This window comes from Hyperoodon ampullatus, assembly GCF_949752795.1.
Source record: "Hyperoodon ampullatus genome assembly, chromosome: 1".
Taxonomy (NCBI): domain Eukaryota; kingdom Metazoa; phylum Chordata; class Mammalia; order Artiodactyla; family Ziphiidae; genus Hyperoodon; species Hyperoodon ampullatus.
The window spans coordinates 65,067,852-65,089,880 of record NC_136914.1 but is presented as its reverse complement, the minus strand read 5'-3'; the positions used below and the strand labels follow the sequence as shown (position 1 = coordinate 65,089,880).

The window sequence follows — 22,029 nt, the reverse complement described above, 5'->3', positions numbered from 1 at the left end:
ATAACTTTATCCTGGGATTAAATTCTCAAGTGGAAGACATATCAGAGCACTACACTCTTCAAAGCCAAATACTCTCAACATTCTTCTCTTAATATGCAAATGGAACTTATATTTTACTTCACCCCAGGCATGCCCCGCTGAGGGAGCTCGTCAGAAAAACAGAATCATCCTGGCTAACCCCTGTGAAAACGTTCCTTCGCACATGTACCTCACCTAGATTATGGCCAGAAATTAAGCAAGAACTCCACTTGGTCTCTCCCCAAGTTCTCTTTCACACTCTGAAACAGCCCAGGGAAGATTCCTCCAGCTTTCTCACCTATATAAATGGTTTCACTCCAGTGGTGGCTTTAGAATTTTTATATTCAAAGTACACAGGAGCAACAACTAGGTGGAACTGTATAAGTGGAGAGGCAGGGGATGGAAGATTTATTTTGAAACTGTGTTTCTGTATTAAGCACATGTTTTTCTCTCAGTCTGTAGGTTTCTATGAGGTGACTTGGAGAAAGGGGTCTTAGATATTTGGAAGCAGAGAATGGAGGGAGTAAAGCCCTTTCTTTACACCTGAGTAAAAAGAATTTAGCAGTGGCTGCTGCTGTGAGATAAGATAAACCCAGCTTTCTCCTTTCATCTATTTGCTTTCAACTCAGTTCTCACCTTCATCTGAGGCCACCTCCCCATACTTCCATTCTCACTAACCTTCATATGAAGCCACCTCCCCATACTTCTGTTCTCACTAACCCCATACTTCCGTTCTCCCTTTCCTGCACTCTTGCATCTAGCTTGACCTCTGCTTTCTGTGTGTGTAGGGCCTTCTTTCTTCAATTAGACTATAGGTTTCTTGAAGGCAGATCCCACAGCTTCCCTTGCATTTCCCACAACCTCCCAGCCCAGAGTGCGTCTGAAAAAAAACCACGGTCGGCTGACTGATTGAAGAAACAGAAAGAGACCCCTGCAGTGACCTGAAGCATATGGAATTCTGATTAAGGGAACTGAGAAGTCAAAAAGCCCAATTCCGCACCCTTCATAAAGTACACACATCCCAACAAACCTCAAGTTATTGGAAAAGTAAGAGCCCCGTCCCCTGACCAGCCTCAACCAAGAATTGCATTAGGATGGATGAAGAACCAGAGCCGTAAATATTAATGGCTGGAAGGGGGAACAGGAGGACAGAAGGCTGAACCGAGCAGGTGTTCACTCATTCAGTTTCAATCCACTTGCAGCCAACGACGTCATCGTTTGGCCTTCTTGAGCACACCGACAGGCCATTTTTCATGATTTTACCATTTCTGGCCAAATGCAAACTTTTTAATTAAATGGACCACACGATTCCAGATGTTTGTTTATTTGTTCCAAAAAGGTTGTAAAAGCTCTACATGAGGAAAAACCTGGGGCAGGGGTAAAGTTTTCTCTAAGAGAAGGGGAAACAAATGAGTGGGAAGACCCGGGCCTGGGAAGTTAAGGCTGGGCAGAGCTCCCAGCAGAACAATCTAGACCAAAAGCATTGGATTTCAGAGAGCTCTCCTTCCAGAAACCCAAGATTCAGGAATAAAACACCCTGAGCCCTTATTCGTTTTTAAAAGAATGTAGCTCATCTTGAGCCAAAGGCTTGAATGAGAACACATTTTTGTGGCTTCCCTGCCTGCTTCTTATATGTTTGTTCCTGTTGCCACGAGCTCCACTACATTAATTCCAGCAGTCTTCCATTTAACAGGCCAGATTATAGCTCATGCCTGAGTGGCAGTGGAGAATCCTGCAAGGAGGAATGTGAGAGGGGGTACAGGCAGAGACTACAGCTTCCCACGAACCAGGCCAGCTTCCTTGCAGCTGTCTGTTCTCTGGTACCCTCTACCTCTAACTATAATCAGTCACTAAGTCAGCCAGTTGCATTTGTTACAGAATCGTTCTCATATTTCTTCCCCTATTCACCAGCTACTCCATCCTTCAGCATCAAATGCTAGATTATTTCACCACTATCTTAACTGATGCTGGGCTCTAAATTTTGGTTTCAAAAGCCAACATCAGAAAGACTTTGAATAACATGGGGAGGAAAAGCACTGACTGTCCATTTTCTCTGATACCTGAGCCAGGGATACCCTGAGACCCAACCACCAGCAACCTCAAACCACAACTCCACTATGACTGTAAGGTTCCCTTTACATCGCCCCCACCCCTGCTCCACTGGCAGTGTCCTGGCCCCAGCTGTCCTCCCCATCTGTTACCAAATTGTTGCCTAAATTACCTTTGCTTGAAACCTGCTGTTTGGAGGCAGTAGAGTCTGCAGTCACAGAGCTTGGTGTCAAGAAATCCAAAGCTTCTAAAACTGGACCACACTCCCTTCAAGGCCATCCCACAGTGGCCTCCTCAAGTCCTGGCTCTTCTCTTTCCAATCCCCTTGCACACTGCTTGCAGATTAATAACCATATAGCACAGCTTTAAATCCAATCTAGATGCTTCTGCCTGTTTAAGGTCTGCCATAATACAAATCTGTTCTACAAGTAAACTTATTTCTGAATTTTTCAAAACTGGGCCCCTTCCTCCAGTCAGTTCTAACTATTCCTACCTCTTCTTTACGCATCTCCCTTTTCTGGAACGCCCTTCTTCTGCCATCCACCTACTCATGCCCTGCTCGTCCTTCAAAGCTCAAGGCCAACACCCTCCAAACAGCCGTGCCTGACTATTCTAGACTTTACAGATTCCCTTCTTTTCTAAGCACTTATATGGCTTTTACCAAGTGAGGCAACTCTTAATTATATCATATAGAATATCTGTTTGGTTGGCATTGCTTCATTTTTGGTATCTCCACAATCAAACTATAAGACAGATAGCATGCTCTCTGTTTCTGAGCTCTCCACAAACCCTAACATATACTTTGTTCACAGTGGGTACAAGATAAAGACATACTGGAGGACTCCTTGAATGACGGTGCTCAGGGCAATACTTGTCATCTCAGGAGACACATTTGACCACGTCCCAGCTCTTCCCTTGCAATGGAAGGGAGAAGAAACAGCTCAAGTCTCTAAAACTTCAGGACATTTAGAATCTTCAACCCTGTCAATCCCGGACCCTCCATTTTTTTTTTTAAACAGAGGGGCATATTTTTACCACTATTTTGTATTTGGTCTGTCTGTTGGGGCAAGGGTGATCCTTCGATCTCTCATCCTACAGAAGGAAGGTTGATCGTTGTTGGGGGTGTGCAGCAAGATTCCGTTTTGCCCTCCTTGCTTTGCTCTGGAACGGAAGAACCAACTCCACAGCCCTCTGTGCCTGTGAGTGCAAACAATTCTGCCCAAAGACTAGAAATAAAGCAATTGCAGAGACTGCAAATGAAAAATCATCCTTGGAGAAAAAGGATACAAAATGGACCCCTATGGATTTCACACACTTAAAGGAGGCTGCTTCAAGTTCCTGGCTAAAGTCCATGCCAGTCCTGGTAATAGTCTAACAGATTCATCCATCTTCAGATTCCACTTGGCTTGCTCTTCCATCACTGCCAGCTTCCCAGACAGCGAGCGCACACTTGCACATCTATCTATATATATGCGGAAGTTTTAATCTACACCACCCTCCATTCCAATCTACCCAGCCCCGCTCCACACAGAGTGAAGCTATTGACCCTGCAAAGCAGCAGGGAAGTGAATTTGATGACCCAGACTACTGTTTTTAAACCATTTCAGCAAGGCCTAGAATCAAAGGAAAGTACAATTTATTCAGCACTTAGTAAAGTCCTTTTACTTAGGAACAGAGTGCACAGACTGAAAATAGACTCCCGCTGCCACACAGATAAAATAAACCTGTCAACCACTACTGTCAAATCACTAGTCACCTCGATTAAATAAAAGAAACATTAGCATCTCTCAGCATCTGAGACTTCCACCAAGATTGTAAGCCCATGAAAGCATTATGAAGGGAAGAAAAAACTAAAGTGAGGGGTTCTGTTGAAAATGTCATCAGAGGAAGGTATTTTACATAATTAGAAAATGCTAATAATAGCTCTGCACAGGGAACCAACACACTCTTTCCCCACACAGCCAGGGCAAAGCCACAGCATGGAGTCTGAGAGACGGCAGCCGAGGCCATGTACTTGCTTGGCAGGACCCACAGACCAACCGTGTCCGCCTCAGCAAAGAATGCTTCCTTGTCAATTGCCAATGTGATTTTCTTTTTCTGTTTGCTTCTCTCTCTCTCTCTCTCTCTCTCTCTCTCTCTCTCTCTCTCCTTCTCCCTCTCCTGCTCTCCCTACCCACCTCCTTGTTTCTTTCTTTTTTCCACAGCTTTCAATACACTTTCCATAGAGGAGAGTTGGATACATCATACTTCTATGAACCTTCAATGAATCAGTCACATTTTCTGAGAAACCATGTGATGGTTAGCTCCCTTGAAAGACTAATCAAAATATTCTGGAAGACTGAAGGCAGCAAATAAACAGGCTACCTGAGTCATGGGTCTGATCTTAGGTGAGACCTACCAGGCAAAGTCACCATAACCATCAGATTGCTTGTTCCATCTCTTTAAATGGTCAGTGAGAACCAACAAGCAATAGGCAAAAAGACTCCTTGATGCTGAACTGGCAAGAGAACCCAGATAAATACACCTGTTTTCCTTGAGTCTTTGCTATTATTCTGCGTGGATTTTGTTTATAATCATCAAGTCTACTTAAGCTTTCACACTCCCCGTGGGTTGACATTAGCAAGATGGTACAAATATGAAAAATAGAAAAAGGTTTTTAAATTGTCTGAAAGAGACAGATTGCTTCCAAATCCTATAAGCCTAAAACAAATTGTGATGAAGTTTGGTTATCAAGCAGCCCCATCTTGTGCCCTCCCGGAAGTATTCTGCTTGCTGGTGTACAGTTTTTCTGGCCAACATCTCCCCATCCCAAACATCTTTGCCTACATTGACACATCTTCACCTATATCCATTTAATTTTCCTCTGATTCATTTCACTTTGGCTTATTTGAATAGTTGAAGCAAAACCCTCTGCATTTATGGCTTCTGAGAAAATGTATTTTATGATATCTCAGGCTAAAACTGTTTAAAAAATAAAACTAAAAAACGCCAGCAGTTTTTCCTTCCGCCTTTTTTTTCTTTTTTGGAGGACACACATTGAGCTGCTTCATGGAGAAATACAGAAAAATCAATTGCTAAGCATAAAATGCAACTCACATTAAGGAAACTGCAAACGATAACTAATTATGAAAAGTTGCTATTGTGATGGTCCCAGCAATCAATTTCCAAAACAAACAGACCGGGCCCCTGGTTGGAGAAGAGGATGAGCTTCTAACGACTGTGTCAATAAAAATAATGGCAAGATTGCCAACGATGGATAGAAGTAGGGTATTATCGTCTCCAAGCAGCTTTTTGTAACAGATTCCCCTCCGTTTCTTGCTTTCTTTCTTTCATACTTTTAAAGTCCAATGCTTAATCTGACAAGTTAACTATGGCACATCTTCAAGACTGTATAAGCATCAGGGGAAAAAAAGTAATAATTCAGGGATGTTCACAGGGTTTGCAATTACTTTGCAAAATGTGCGTGCAAACAATTGGAATGGGACCCTCAACGTGATAGCGGTTGGCAAGGTAGGATTATGGTAGATGTGCCGGCTTGGCTGTTTTAATTGGGCATCACCATTATCCCCTTCTGAGGTTTTCTCTGCAGCTCAGGGAAGAAACTAGAAACTACATTTCCCAGAATTCCCTGTGTGCATAGTTCTCGGTTAGAGAGGTCCAAAGAGAGACACTGAGTATGATTTGGAAATCCAGAGAGGAGGCGCAGGGCAATGCGTGGGTAGTCCTAACCTTTGAAGAACTCCTTGAGAATCACCGCCGCCTTGGTGCTGCAGACCGAGAAAGTCAGGAGGAGATTCCCAAGTATTCCTGAGATGCACAGAAACTTCAGCAAGCTTTTGAGAATCACCGGTCACAGAGGTGAGACTCTGGGTGACACCTTCCCTGTCAGTCCTTTCCTGTATGTGTAAGCCTCTCATTCCTTACATTAAAGCCCTTCGTAATTTGAATAGTGTGCATTCAATTTTCCCTGTCTGAATTCAGATTGATACTATAGCATTTTTCCCTTTGGTTTTTCAAACTATCTCTGCTCCTGAATGTATAGATTTGTAATTTTTAAAAAAGGGTGGAGGGAGGGGAGTTACAGGCAACCCTTTTGACAGAAGTTGGCAAGGACGCTGTACTTTACCACAGCCTTAGCACAGGCTTTCGAAATGCACCCCAGGCAGCGGATTGCTTTACGTGTCCTGTGTAAAGGACAAATGTCTGGGGTGGCCTGGGAATCCAGGACACAGAGCTTGGATGTTTTTTCCTTGCCTCTGTTGCTGAGTGATTCAGCTCCCCTAGCAATTGTTGGGGGTGTCTTCCTCTGTTAAATGGGAAAACTAACATTTACCCTCTCCACCTTATTGGGTTTATTTATGGTCTATGCTCCAAATAGAAATGTTTTCCCAAAAGACACAATGCTCTATAAAGATGCAAATTCTGCTTCTAACAGCTACCAGATAAACAGTGGCAATACACAGCATGCAGGGGTATATCCATTTCTCTGATAAACGTTTCAACATTCCTCATAATGTGGCTACCCACTGAGGAGGTAGTATGCAGACTATCACTAGGTAGCAGTTGGAATCACTGACATAGCCCCATATCCCCCATATTCTGAAGACATGCTTAGACCTAGATGAGAATTCTCAGAGAGACTTTAAGCGGACCATTCTAAAACCCTATCTTTACCACAACCTGCATCTTACTGAGCTTCCAGCCCCTTCTTTGATAACTTCTGTTCTAGTAAAATAATTCCATGAAGTGCTTCAATTCATCCTAGTCCTTTCCATCATCAAAACACCAGCGTTTGAAAACTCTCACATTAAAGTAACTATCTACTTGGAAGTTGTGCAATACGGCTGAATGCCTTCTGGCAATGAACCAATAGATACAGCTCCCATCCAAGATGGTGTGTGTGGGTTTCTGAAAGCAGCAGAGTTGAGGTCTGACGTCCACAAGACAGGCTGCTTCCTTCAGTATGTGCTCACCCCCATAGGCAGATGGGTTTCTTTCCTCAGATGCAATCAAGTTACCTTGCAATTTATGTGCAACGGGGGTACTTAGATACCAACAAGAGGTACCTAAGTCACTGACTTTCCCCTGGGTTTCTATCACTCATCATTTACTGAACAAATATTTATTGATCGCTGATTAAGTAGGAGGCCCTGTGCCAGGCACTGCAAATATAGTGGCGAGTTAACAGATGTCAGCACCTCCACCCCCTACCCCACACCAACCCCCCGCCCCGCCCCCCGCCAAGAGCTGCCATCTGAGAAGACAGTCCCTGAAAAGGGAAAACTGACCTAATGCAAATGGATAGGGTGGGATCAGAGGAGTCTTCTTTGGAGCTGTTGTACTGAAGCTGATACCTGAAGAATGAGTAGGAGTTAATGATGTGAAAGAGAAGGAGAGTTAGGATCTGTACTGCTCCTCAGGGAGCTTTCATTTATGAGGAGTTCAAGACATACACAGACCTGACCCCTGTCATACAAAGCAGAATATGAGCAATGGCACTAAGGCGATAGAAACAAATATTATAAGTACCTCAACTAGGGGAAAATTCAGTACAGGTGAGATCAGTAAAAATTTCATGCAGGAAGAACAAAGTACTGGGCATTACTGTCCCCATGAGGTTTAGATTATCTACACGTTACGGATAGAAAAAGAGAGTCTCCTGTCTCCTGATCATTATTCTGGGCCCAGACTTCCTTTGCATTTGAATCTACAGTCCTTAGGACATGAATCTCTGGCCTATCATACTCGACATTGGAAGTTACATAAAAGGACAAGCAAAGGGAAAATGGCATGTATAGAAAAATAGCAATTTGCACATGAACTACTGCCCACCAGTTTGTGTAGTCGTTGGTGTGGAATGAAAAGAGATTGGGAACCGAATGAACCAAAAATTATTTACAAATAGAATTTCCACTTAGGACTTTATAGACCAAGTTTCAAACATCATGGAGGATTTCACCTGGGAAAGAACTGGTGTAATTTGCCTTCACAACGTGGAAGTACCTCTCTGGATAAACGTTTGTAGGCTGTTCCCATGAAAATATTAACAAATGACACTCAAAAAGTTTGGTGATGTATGGAATCAGAAATTTAGAATAATTTCTTTCACTTAAATACAAAAAAACCAAGGTGGCATTAAGTGGTTTCATTCTGGATGCTGAAAACTATGGCTTTCCTCATTTGTCACTGCATGATTCATGCCAAGATGAAATATATCGGTCTCATATTTTCCCCAGGCAGATCAGTCCAAATAATTCAGCCTAAAGAGCTTCTTTGGTTCTCTCTTTACTGGTCTCCTCATGAACATAAGTCCAAAGACCTGGCCATCGTTTCATGATGCTGTCTTGCTCTTTTCAACATCCAAGTACTTAGCACAGATCAGGCAACTAATGCATCAAATGCATTAAATGTGTATTAATTACTCAGGAAATTCAAGACATCTGTTCTTGGCTCCCTTTAAATACTGTTTTCCCTATTGATGTTGGGCTCTGATATCACTCAAGGGGGCCTATTTTCACTCTAACCATGTTAGGTATTTTTCCATATTCCAAATATTAACCAAAATATCTTCAAAACTATTGTTTTGTATTCCATTTCTTCAGGGTTCAGATTTTTTATTTTACTGTTACAACGACAGATGACCTTTGCCCTATTACTGATGACGATCACTTATGGGGTCCTCCTGCTGTGAAATCTCAATTTCATGGCCAGATCAACTCAAGTAGGCTTGAGGACTCTGAGACTTCAGTTCCTACTCATGTAGTCAACGGGCTACACAGTTAAAACTACCCTTATTCAAATGCAAAAGACCATCTATGAGAATATGATGCTAGGCTTAATTTGTTATTCCTTCTAGAGAGCATATTATTGTTTGCCTAGAGGAATCCCCGCCACCACCCCCCGCCACCCAATAAAACAGTCTCTAAAGGGATATACTCAAAACCTTCATAAGGACATTCAGCAGAAGAGATCTGTTCACACCCCTCAAAATATAACATGTTGGCAGCTATTTATTCTACCTGACTTTGAGCAAAATTGATTTTCACAAGTTTGACACTTACTGAATGGAATCACAGTTGAACCCTAATTGAACCAACACATATTTAAATGCAGAGAAGTTCCACTGGGCCCAGACATCAAACAGAAAACACAGGTCCAAGTCACAGACACCTGGAATCCTGTATTACTCTATGGACCATTTCCTGCAGAATATAAGTGTGCCATTTGCCTGAAATCCCCAGGTCTTCCTTAGAGGGCCAGCTCTACTTTCTGATAATCTCTACAGACTTGGCTCTGACCCACCCATCCTGCTGTGCAGCTTGGATGACAAAACTGGAAGAGCCCTTATTCAGTGTCCCCTGCATGTACAAGGGTAATTTCCTGCTTGGAGAAGCAATGTTTAAAGTATGTAATGCCCTCAATCTAAGCCTGTTCTTACTTATCCTTGGAAGGTAGATTCACAATTATAAAACATGACTGTGGTCATAACCAGAATAAAATGGGGTAAACAAGTTACATCACGTGGCCTCTTCCTGTCCTAACTAATTCCAATAAAGCTGGTCACATAGTCCTTGGCCTGAGCAGCCAGGTTAGGGATAAAGCATGTTTAAATTATATTCCTTGCAGACTTTAGAGATGGCAATAGGAATTCAAGGCTTTGGAAGAACTGGGTAAGCCAAATTAAAGTTTCAAGGATCAGAGAATTCAGGGAAAACTGCATATTGATTCTCCTTAATGTTGCTAGGCAAACTGGAATTCCTTTTAGCTGTAATGTAGAGTTCATTCATTTTGAAATTACAGATTTCAACTATTATACTCCCAAACAGTGACACTTTTACAAATATTAGTGAGTTTCCTAATTTCTCTCCATCACTTTCTCTGGAGGAAACGACCTCCTTAATAATTGTTAAGTACGATAATCTCTTTGTTTAAAGAAAAAGTATCACAAAATTATATTCCACCATAGACTTATTTGCCTTCCCAATAGACTGCCACTAAATTCTGTTGAATATGAGTGAAAATCACTAGGCTTGACAGGTATGGTTTTCTCATCAAGGACTTGAAAAGCACTGTGTTCCTTCCAAAGTGCCAAGGCAGCAGTAATGAGCCCCGAGCTCCGCACAGGTCGGTGTCCCTCCCTGCAGCCACCGAGAGCAATAAAAAGCAGGGTTCCTACCTCGGTGACTGGTGAGTTCCCTGGAAGCAGAAGGCAGGGGTGTGTAACGGCTCTTCGGAGAGGCGGCAACGCTGTCACTGGAGGCCTGCGTGAAAAAACCACACCAACATGAAGCCACACCAAACACTAAATACCTTCATTTACCCAACTTGACTCCTTGGGATCTGGGTTTGGAGAAAATATTATGGACCAAGACTCTTCTTAGGAAGCAAGAGTTGTCTGTATTGAGATAATATTCTGGTAAGTGTAAGGTCGATTATCAAGCTTTCAGGGGACTTGGTACAGGTGGAAGGGCTCTGACACAAGGGGATGGTTTGTTTGCTCTGCTGAACTGCAAGCAGGAGGAGGAGGAAAGAAGAAGTTGAAGGCAGGAAATGATGCAGACTTCGATTTCTGCCACAGGCCTCCTACCAATACTTCCCACAGATCGAATGTTCACTGTGCAGAGATTTCTATGGAAACCAGTGAAGAGGCTGAGCTTTGCCCCCAGGGTGGATGGGACAAACAAGCCTGGTTTACTGGACCCAGTGGCATGGAGGTAATGGGAAGCTGAAGACAAAAGGCCTGGCAGCATGAAGTGACCCTAGAGAAGGATACAAACCATTGCAGACCCTGCAACTGGGGTTCTGGCTACATTTTACAATAGCACTGAAAAACCCATCTGAAATTTGAAATACAGTGGTCATCGACAAAACTTTGCCATTTCAAAGTCTAAAACAAAATATTACGAAATCTACCTATGAAGATGCTTTTTTTTTTTTTTTTTTACTGTACACAAGGCTCTTTAACCATTCGATTCTATATAGTGTGACGCAGGCTGCTAACTCTCTTTCCCTAACACTACATCCATGGGGGCTAAGGCAGGAGGAAAGGACCACAGCCGGAGAGTCAGGTGTCACTCAGAGCTAATGACCAGTATGTCACATTCTGAGTGTGGCTGCGTGGTGTACGAAGCATCACCACTGCAACTCTTACTGACTCTTCTGAATCAAACACTACTTTTTTTTTTTTAATATCCAAAAAAGAACATCTGCTAGGATCAAAATCCTAAGCTTACAACCTTTCCAAGCTTCATGAAAAAGTAAATTTCATTAATGCTACATTTTTCTTTCTGGAAAAGGAAATACATTCTATGGGATATATTTGCCCTGGTAGGAGGAGGCCTTTTCTCCAAAGAGATTATCGACATTATAGGAATCAAAACTAAGTAGGAGATTAGACCTACTTGCTAGAAAAACCCTTTAAACCCCGTTTCTGACATTTGAGATGTTTGATTAAGCAGCTTTCAGTGGAGACTTACAGAAAGAGTTCTGAATGCCACAAAAGCAGAAGCTCTGTCCCTAAGGTAGAGACAGATTTCGGGTAGCATTACTTCATTTCAGCAGCAAGAGAAATATATGGTGTTTAAAGTTTGATCCAAAGGTATTGGGTCTAGAAAGATCAAAGTTCAGTCACCAAGAAAAATGTTTTAAAAAGTACCCAAGATTTGTAAGATACTGCATCATTAGACATTTAGGATGCTGCAACAATGTAAAAGAGTCAGCAATTAGATTAAAATTCAAACACTAGAATCACCAGGTGTTTCTCCATTTGGCATCAAGGTCTCCTGCAATCCCTACACGATAAATGAGACACAATGACACGTTCTGAATATGGCATCTATTCAATGCTCGAGGCAGGATATATGCGGCAGAGGAACGGGGAATGTCCTTCCACAGATCTACTGTACTTCCTCCATAAGAGGCCATAGCTTCTTTGTCAATGTTTCTACTCCACCTTGTTGCTAAAAAAGCCTAAAATTCCGGGATGAGTTTTAGGTTGCTATATTGTGATATTTCTTGGTGCTTTTAATCTCAATTTGGGCTGTTGACAATTTGATGACAGCTTTTCCTAAAATTACTGGAAGAAACTACCTTTCAGCAAATACCTCTGACGGGGAAAAACATACGAGTTTTGTAACCAAGAGTAAAATAGCGATTTAACTTTTATTTCCAATTGTAGTCAAAGCAAAAACTGTGTGGCTTGAGTTCTGTTTTGCAGTCATCATTCTTCACCTAGCACTTAATTACTTTTCTGCTCAGTGTCCATTTATAAATTCAAGTCATGGAAAAGAATCCAGGAAGAGAACAATTTTGCAAACTATGCCTTTTGGTGAGACTTTCATGGCTGGATGTTGGGGAAAACCGCTACAAACCAAGGTTCTAACTACCAGTTCTTTCACTTGGCTTTTAGCAAAATGAGGTCCATGTGATCTTTTCAATAGTGATGTTGAAAATTATGCTTAGAAGCATGATTCAGAAAAGCACAATTATCATATGAAAGAAATGGACAAGACAATGTCTTAAATTTGCATACTACCTGCCCCAAAATAAAGAACTCCCCTTGAAACTGAAGCAATACACTCACAGTATATCAAGAATGAAATAATAGAAACATAAGTGGAAATATTTAATGTTTTCTTTTACCTGGATTAAGGAAGTATGCCTAAAATGGGAACAGGGAAATCGGGGTAAATCGGAATCCTGAGAACTACAAATAATTCTCAAATCTTTAAGTACTTGCCAAATTTTCTAACGACCTGTGGCAAAGAATTACTTTTACACTTTACTTTTTAAATCACCCCTGTTAGAGAATTTTTGCAACATCTACAATAAAATATTAGCATCCAGAATACCTATATCCCTAAATAAATAAAAATATAATAAAAAATGGGCAAAGGAGATCTTAGACAATTCAAAGAAGAGGAAACCTGAGTAGTCAATAAATAGAAGATGGTCGAATTTACTAGTCCTAAGGGCAATGCAAATTAAAACAAAATGCAATTTTTTTTTTGTCCATCATAGTTGGCAAACTTTTAAGTCTCACAATAGCGAGTGCTATAGAGAATGGAGGATAACAAATCTCTTAACCTCTCATCCTTTGCCATTGGGAACGCACTGGTTCAACTACGCAGAGAGTAGCTTAGCAATATCTAATAAAATTGAAAACTGATACTGCAATTCCCTTTAAAATATATACAATGGAAAATTTTACTCAGGTCTGTAAGGTGGAACATAGAACAATGTTTGTTGCAACATTATTTACAACAGAACAAATTGGAAATAATTCAAATGCCTATCAATGAGGAAAATCGATAAATAAAATGTTGTATATTCATATGACAGAATAATATTTAGCACTTAAGAGCAATAAAGCTGATTTATATATCTCAATTTGAGTACGTCTAAAAATTTAATAAAAAGTGAAAATGCAAGGTGCAAAATGATAAATGTAGCGCAATATTATTTATGCAAATGTGTAGTTCTTTGATCTCATATGTGTATATGGAAAGGTCTAAAAATTATAAAAGTTATACACTAAATTCATGAAAATGGTTGCCTCTGCCACAGGGCACAGGAATAGGACTGGGGCTAATGGGAAAGGGTGGGAGCTTCAATTTTACAGATAAGGTTTATTTCTTTTATTGAAAGATAAGACATAAAAAAATATGTCAAGATAGTAGAAAATACAAACCCTGTATGGTAGCTGAACATCCTCATTACTTTTTTGCAATTTCTCAAAATTAAACATGAAAATTGAAAAAACAGACTCCTATTTTCTCTCTGATCCATAAGTCCTATGTTGATATAAACCCATAATTAGAGGAAATCTCCTCTAACAATTTTCTAGTACTTTCCCAACATGGATTCAGGCCATCTCTGGTTGGCTTTTTGTGATGAAATATCCCATTTCTAATTCTTCCAAAGCTACTGAGTATGACAATAGAATGGAAAAAGCCGATAAACAGTAGTAACTATAAATTCCCCCTTTACACCAAGGCTTGAAATGCTCGTTCCAGCCTGGTAAGTCCTTCTGCTTAAGATCTGCCAAAGCATACTGAAGGTTTCTGTACTTGTCTCCTACTCACAATTGGAGAGTTGCTAATAATTTTTTAAACTCACATCAATAATGATAATGGCCACTAATATACTGTGCTTTGCAATTTCTATAACGCAGGAAGGAAGGAAGAACTTTGGCAACCTCGTTGGAAAAGATTGAATGAAAGTACAGTACAAGAGATTTGCAAAGTGAGAATTTCACTCTGCGGTTCCAGAAAACAAATGTCTTTAGATGAATGTGTAAAATTTGAGCCCCCTCCCATTGGGTGCGTTCATGAAAACCTGCATTCCAGTGGATATTTCTGAACATCATGGATGCCCGGAAGGAACATGATACAGACCACAGGAGGAGAGATTTGGCAGGCTTCAAGACAAGAAGGGGGCAGCTACAAAGTTGTTTAATAGCCATAAATCTCCCACTATTTTTCACAAAATACCATCTAAGACCACAGCTCCACAACTCATTCCCCATCACTCAGCTCAAGTGGAGCGCTCTGGCATGCTCACTCACCCTTAAATCATACACTGCATAAAGTGATCCCAGGTCTGGGAAATTTGTCAGCCTCTTTCAAGTAAAAGCAATCTTCGCTTTTCATCACAATTCATTCCCTGAAACTGTGGTATAAAGCTGACTCTACTAAAAACATTTATTTTCTCTCATAAGAAAAAGTATCACTCATTTATTATTAAGGATTTAATAAACACCTACTATATGCCAGGCCCTGTATAGAGAATACCAAGAAAAATAAAATGAGGACCTTGGCTGCATTCCCAACACATCAAAAAAAAAAAAAAAAAGAAGAAGAAGAAATTAGAATCATGATTAATGCTGGTTAGTAAGAGTCACCAACTCAAAGCCTGATCCCCATACTCTGCATCATCACAGAACTTTGACCCTGACCTCTATGATGACAGCTGAACACTTGGACCAGTAATTACATCCTTGCTTATTTCTTCTTCATACTAACAGAGAACTTTCAAGATTAACTCTATTAACTTTCCAAGATTAACTATACTGTTACCCTTGTACCCAACATGCTACTAGAAAGACAGAAAGAAGTCAATGCATAATGCTTGAATGAATAAAACATTTTAATGTCAAAGAGAAAACTATACCCTTGTACCTAATATGCTGCTAGAAAGACAGAAAGAAGTCAATGCATAATGCTTGAATGAATAAAACATTTTAATGTCAAAGAGAAAACTATACACCATGATTGTAATTCAACACAAAAGTATAGGCCAAGTTGCCAGAATCAGAGGTAAAGACTTGACAGCATCTCAAGGATTAAGTTAAAAGCCACAGAACTGGCCTAAGGTGGAGTCTTCCCACTTGCTCACATGTGAAGGCACCAGGCCTTTCAGTGTGAGGACAGACAGAAAGCCTCCACCACAGACCCACTGCGCTGGAAATGACAGACAGGTGGGGGAACAGGAAAACCATATTCTGGTCCAGAGCCAGAAGCCAAAACACTGAGAGATAAAAAGGGGGTATGGTGGGATGAGGATGAGCCAGGAACCAAGGGACCAAGAACGGGTCCAAATGGGCAAAAGGAAGAGTCTGGGAAAGAGCTGAGCATTCAGCTGACTGATGGAGGTGAGGGGTAATTCAGAGCAGAAGTCAGTCAAAGAAGGGTTGGGGTGAGGGGGAGGGTTGTGCCGAAGGCTCTCCGGAATCAGGAAGCCCTTTGCAGGCAAAATAGCCTCGAGAGTTTGCCACTGTTTGTATCTGATCTACAGGGGGTCCAGTTCTGCCAGTGCCTAAAAGGCCATCAGGCCCAGAGCTGTAGTTCTGAAATGTTTATGAGAGGAAGGCAGGAAGGCAGGCAGGAAGGAAAAGAAACAGGAATGGAAAACAGGAAGCAAGGGCTATAGACTGGGCATTTTTTGGACCTTTACACAGATAATCAAATTACAGAATGTCAGAGCTGTAAAAGACCTTTTCAATCATCGAGAGCGGTGGTTTCCAAAATACTTTTAGCAGACACTCATATAACAAGAAAAAATAAAACAACGTAAATACTGGGCATTATGGAAATATTCATAATTACACGTGGTAACCAAATATAATATAAAAGAGATAAATATGAAAAATTTTTCTTATACAAAATTCAGTGAACACAGTTAATATAAGAATAGTATATCTACTGCAATTTTTAACAACATAAAATTTACAATGGGTAAAAGTGAATAAGCAGAGATTGAAAGATTTTTGTGAACAATGTGGTTTGGGAAGATTTGATTTTTAAATTCTATTTAATGGTGCCATTGCTTCTGGCAGTTTAAAATATTTAAAAATTAAAACCCTACAAGGGCTGATCTGAAACAACACATTTTCCAACAAGTATCTTTCCAATCTCTCCCATCAAAGGGCAAGGAGAAGCAGCAGAAGGAGGGACAGTAGGAGTTAAGGAGGAAGGAGAGAGGGGTAGAACAGGAAGGAGGCACAGGGTGGCACAGGAACAAATGTTTCTTGAATGCATTCTAAGTCTAATGGTTTTCCAATGTGTCAGTATATCCTATTATTACTCTCATGTGAGAAAAAAGAAAACTGAGGCATGGAAAGGATAAGTCACATATCCAAGGCTACACAGTTCTAAAATCCAGAGTGGGATTGAGAACCAAGTCAGGAGGACCTGTGTGGAAGGGCAAGAGGCAGCACGTGGAAAGGAGGGCCTCTGGAGTGTTGAATTCCAGAGTTTGGAGCCGTGTGGCTGACAGGGGCTTGGTGTTCTGGCCAGGTGTCAAGCCTGTGCCACTGAGGTGGGAGAGCTGAGTGCAGGACATTGGTCCACCAGAGACCTCCGAGCTCCAGGTAATATCAAACGGCGAAAGCTCTCCCACAGATCTCCATCCCAACGCTAAGACTCAGCTCCACTCAACAAACAGCAAGCTACGGTGCTGGACACCCTATGCCAAACAACTAGCAAGACAGGAACACAACCCCACCCATTAGGAGAGAAGTTGCCTAAACTCATAATAAGGTCACAGAAGCCGCAAACACCCCGCCACCAGATGTGGTCCTGCCCATAAGAAAGACAAGATTCAGCCTCATCCACCAGAACACAGGCACTAGTCCCCTCCCCCAGGAAGCCTACACGGCCCACTGAAGAACTGTAGCCACTGGGGGCAGACACCAAAAATAACAGGAACTACAAACCTGCAGCCTGTGAAAAGGACACACCAAACACAGTAAGCTAAGCAAAATGAGAAGACAGAGAAACACACAGCAGATGAAGGAGCAAGGTAAAAACCCACCAGAACAAACAAATGAAGAGGAAATAGGCAGTCTACCTGAAAAATAATTCAGAGTAATGATAGTAAAGATGATCTGAAATCTTGGAAATAGAATGGAGAAAACACAAGAAATGTTTAACAAGGACCTAGAAGAACTAAAGAGCAAACAAATAATGATGAACAACACAATAAATGAAATTTAAAATTCTCTAGAAGGAATCAATAGCAGAATAACTGAGGCAGAAAAACGGATAAGTGACCTGGAAGATAAAATAGTGGAAATAACTACTGCAGAGAAGAATAAAGAAAAAAGAATGAAAAGAATTGAGGACAGTCTCAGAGACCTCTGGGACAACATTAAACACACCAACATTTGAATGATAAGGGTCCCAGCAGAAGAAGAGAAAAAGAAAGGGACTGAGAAAATATTTGAAGAGATTATAGTTGAAAACTTCCCTAATATGGGAAAGGAAACAGTTAATCAAGTCCAGGAAGCACAGAGAGTCCCATATAGGATAAATCCAAGGAGGAACATGCCAAGACACATATTAATCAAACTAGCAAAAATTAAATACAAAGAAAATACAGTAAAAGCAGCAAGGGAAAAACAACAAACAACATACAAGGGAATCCCCATACGGTTAACAGCTAATCTTTCAGCAGAAACTCTGCAAGCCAGAAGGGAGTGGCAAGACATATTTAAAGTGATGAAAGGGAAAAACCTACAACCAAGATTATTCTACCCAGCAAGGATCTCATTCAGATTCGACAGAGAAATTAAAACCTTTACAGACAAGCAAAAGCTAAGAGAACTCAGCACCACCCGACCAGCTTTACAACAAATGCTAAAGGAACTTCTCTAGGCAGGAAACAAAATAAAAGGAAAAGAACTACAATAACAAACTCAAAACAATTAAGAAAATGGTAATAGAACATACACATGGATAATTATCTTAAATGTAAATGGATTATGCTCCCACCAAAAGACATAGACTCGCTGAATGGATACAAAAACAAGACCCTTATATATGCTGTCTATAAGAGACCACTTCAGACCTAAGGACACATACAGACTGAAAGTGAGGGGACGGAAAAAGATATTCCATGCAAATGGAAATCAAAAGAAACCTGGAGGAGCAATTCTCATATCAGGCCAAATAGACTTTAAAATAAAGACTGTTACAAGAGACAAAGAAGGACACTACATAATGATCAAGGGATCAATCTAAGAAGACGATATAACAATTGTAAATATTTATGCACCCAACACAGGAGCAGCTCAATACTTAAGGCAAATGCTAACAGCCATAAAAGGGGAAATCGACAGTGACACAATCATAGTAGGGGACTTTAACACCCCACTTTCACCAATGGACAGATCATCCAAAATGAAAATAAAGAAGGAAACACAGCTTTAAATGATACATTAACAAGATAGACTTAACTGATATTTATAGGACATTCCATCCAAAAACAGCAGAATACACTTTCTTCTCAAGTGCTCATGGAACATTCTCGAGGACAGATCATATCTTGGGTCACAAATCAAGCCTTGGTAAATTTAAGAAAACTGAAATTTTATCAAGTATATTTTCCAACCACAATGCTATAAGACTAGATATCAATTACAGGAAAAAACCTGTAAAAAATACAAACACATGGAGACTAAACAATACACTACTAAATAACCAAGAGACCACTGAAGAAAGCAAAGAGGAAATCAAAAAATACCTAGAAATGAATGACAGTGAAAACACGACGACTCAGAAACTATGGGATGCAGCAAAAGCACTTCTAAGAGGGAAGTTTATAGCAATACAATCCTACTTCAAGAAACAAGAAACACCTCAAATAAAAAGCTAACCTTACACCTAAAGCAATTAGAGAAAGAAGAACAAAACAACCCCAAAGTTAGCAGAAGGAAAGAAATCATAAAGATCAGATCAGAAATAAATGAAAAAGAAAAGAAGGAAATGATAGCAAACATCAATAAAATTAAAAGCTGGTTCTTTGAGAAGATAAACAAAATTGATAAACCATTAGCCAGACTCATCAAGAAAAAAAGGTAGAAGACTCAAATCAACAGAATTAGAAATGAAAAAGGAGAAGTAACAACTGACACTGCAGAAATGCAAATGATCATAAGACATTACTACAAGCAACTATATGCCAATAAAATGGACAACCTGGAAGAAATGGACAAACCCTTAGAAAAGCACAACGTTCTGAGACTGAAGCACGAAGAAATAGAAAATATAAACAGACCAATCACAAGCACTGAATTTGAGACTGTGATTAAAAATCTTCCAACAGGGCTTCCCTGGTGGCGCAGTGGTTGAGAGTCCGCCTGCTGATGCAAGGGACACGGGTTCGTGCCCTGGTCCAGGAGGATCCCACATGCCGTGGAGTGGCTGGGCCCGTGAGCCATGGCCAGTGGGCCTGCGCGTCTGGAGCCTGTGCTCCACAACGGGAGAGGCCACAACAGTGAGAGGCCCGCGTACCACAAAAACAAACAAACAAAATCTTCCAACAAACAAAAGCCCAGGACCAGATGGCTTCACAGGTGAATTCTATCAAAGATTTAGAGAAGAGCTAACACCTATCCTTCTCAAACTCTTCCAAAATATAGCAGAGGGAGGAACACTCCCAAACTCCCTCTACGAGGCCACAATCACCCTGATACCAAAACCAGACAAAGATGTCACAAAGAAAGAAAACTACAGGCCAATATCACTGATGAACATAGATGCAAAAATCTTCAACAAAATACTAGCAAACAGAATCCAACAGCACATTAAAAGGATCATACACCATGATCAAGTGGGGTTTATCTCAGGAATGCAAGGATTCTTCAATATAGGCAAATCAATCAATGTGATACACCATATTAACAAACTGAAGGATAAAAACCATATGATCATCTCAATAGATGCAGAAAAAGCTTTCGACAAAATTCAATACCCATTTATGATAAAACTCCCCCAGAAAGTAGGCATAGAGGGAACTTACCTCAATATAATAAAGGCCATATATGACAAACTCACAGCCAACATCACTCTCAATGGTGAAAACCTGAAACCATTTCCTCTAAGACCAGGAACAAGACAAAGCTGTCCACTCTCACCACTATTATTCAACATAGTTTTGGAAGTTTTAGCCACAGCAATCAGAGGAGAAAAAGAAATAAAAGGAATCCAAATAGGAAAAGAAGAAGTAAAGTTGTCACTGTTTGCAGATGACATGATACTATACATAGAGAATCCTAAATATGCTACCAGAAAACTACTAGTGCTAATCAATGAAGCTGGTAAAGCAGCAGGATACAAAATTAATGCACAGAAATCTCTCACATTCCTATACACTAATGATGAAAAATCTGAAAGAGAAATTAAGGAAACACTCCCATTTACCACTGCAACAAAAAGAATAAAATACCTAGGAATAAACCTACTTAAGGAGACAAAAGACATGTATGCAGAAAACTATAAGACACTGATGAAACAAATTAAAGATGATAAAAAACAGATGGAGACATATACCATGTTCTTGGATTGGAAGAAGCAACACTGTGAAAATGACTATACTACCCAAAGCAATCTGCAGATTCAACGCAATCCCTATCAAACTACCAATGGCATTTTTCACAGAACTAGAACACAACATTTCAAAATTTGTATGGAAACACAAAAGACCCAGAATAGCCAAAGCAATCTTGAGAAAGAAAAACGGAGCTGGAAGAATCAGGCTCCTGGTCTTCAGACTGTACTACACAGCTACAGTAATCAAGACAGTATGGTACTAGCACAAAAACAGAAATATAGATCAATGGAACAGGACAGAAACCCCAGAGATAAACCCACACACATAAGGTCACCTTATTTTGGATAAAGGAAGAAAGAATATACAATGGAGAAAAGACAACTTCTTCAATAAGTGGTGCTGGGAAAACTGGACAGCTACATGTAAAAGAATGAAATGAGAACATTCCCTAACACCATACGTAAAAATAAACTCAAAATGGATTGAAGACATAAATGTAAGGCCAGACACTATCAAACTCTTAGAGGAAAACATAGGCAGAACACTCACTCTATGACATAAATCACAGCAAGATCCTTTTTGACCCAACTCCTAGAGAAACAGAAATAAAAACAAAAATAAACAAATGGGACCTAATGAAACTTAAAAGCTTTTGCACAGCAAAGGAGACCATAAACAAGACCAAAAGACAGCCCTCAGAATGGCAGACAATATTTGCAAATGAAGCAACTGACAAAGGATTAATCTCCAAGATTTACAAGCAGCTCATGCAGCTCAATAACAAAAAAACAAACAACCCAATCCAAAAATGGGCAGAAGACCTAAATAGACATTTCTCCAAAGAAGATATACAGATTGCCAACAAACACATGAAAGGATGCTCAGTGTCACTAACCATTAGAGAAATGCTAATCAAAACTACAATGAGGTATCACCTCACACTGGTCAGAATGGCCATCATCAAAGAATCTACAAACAATAAATGCTGGAGAGGGTGTGGAGAAAACAGAACCCTCTAACACTGTTGGTGGGAATGTATATTGATACAGCCACTATGGAGAACAGTATGGAGGTTCCTTAAAAAACTAAAAATAGAACTATCATAAGACCCAGCAATCCCACTCCTGGGCA

At 40.5% G+C, this 22,029-nt stretch overlaps 1 protein-coding gene across 2 annotated transcripts in view; it reads right to left on the bottom strand.

Annotated features, from left to right (window-relative positions):
* LRMDA (leucine rich melanocyte differentiation associated) overlaps positions 1-22,029 on the bottom strand; it is a gene marked incomplete at both ends in the record, with an annotated part of 1,106,223 nt that overhangs the window by 224,305 nt on the left and 859,889 nt on the right. For both annotated transcript variants that reach the window (XM_079700945.1, XM_079700946.1), the window contains one exon: positions 10,244-10,328. In XM_079700945.1, coding sequence (XP_079557071.1) covers positions 10,244-10,328 — 85 coding nt within the window. The remainder of the gene's footprint in view (positions 1-10,243; positions 10,329-22,029) is intronic.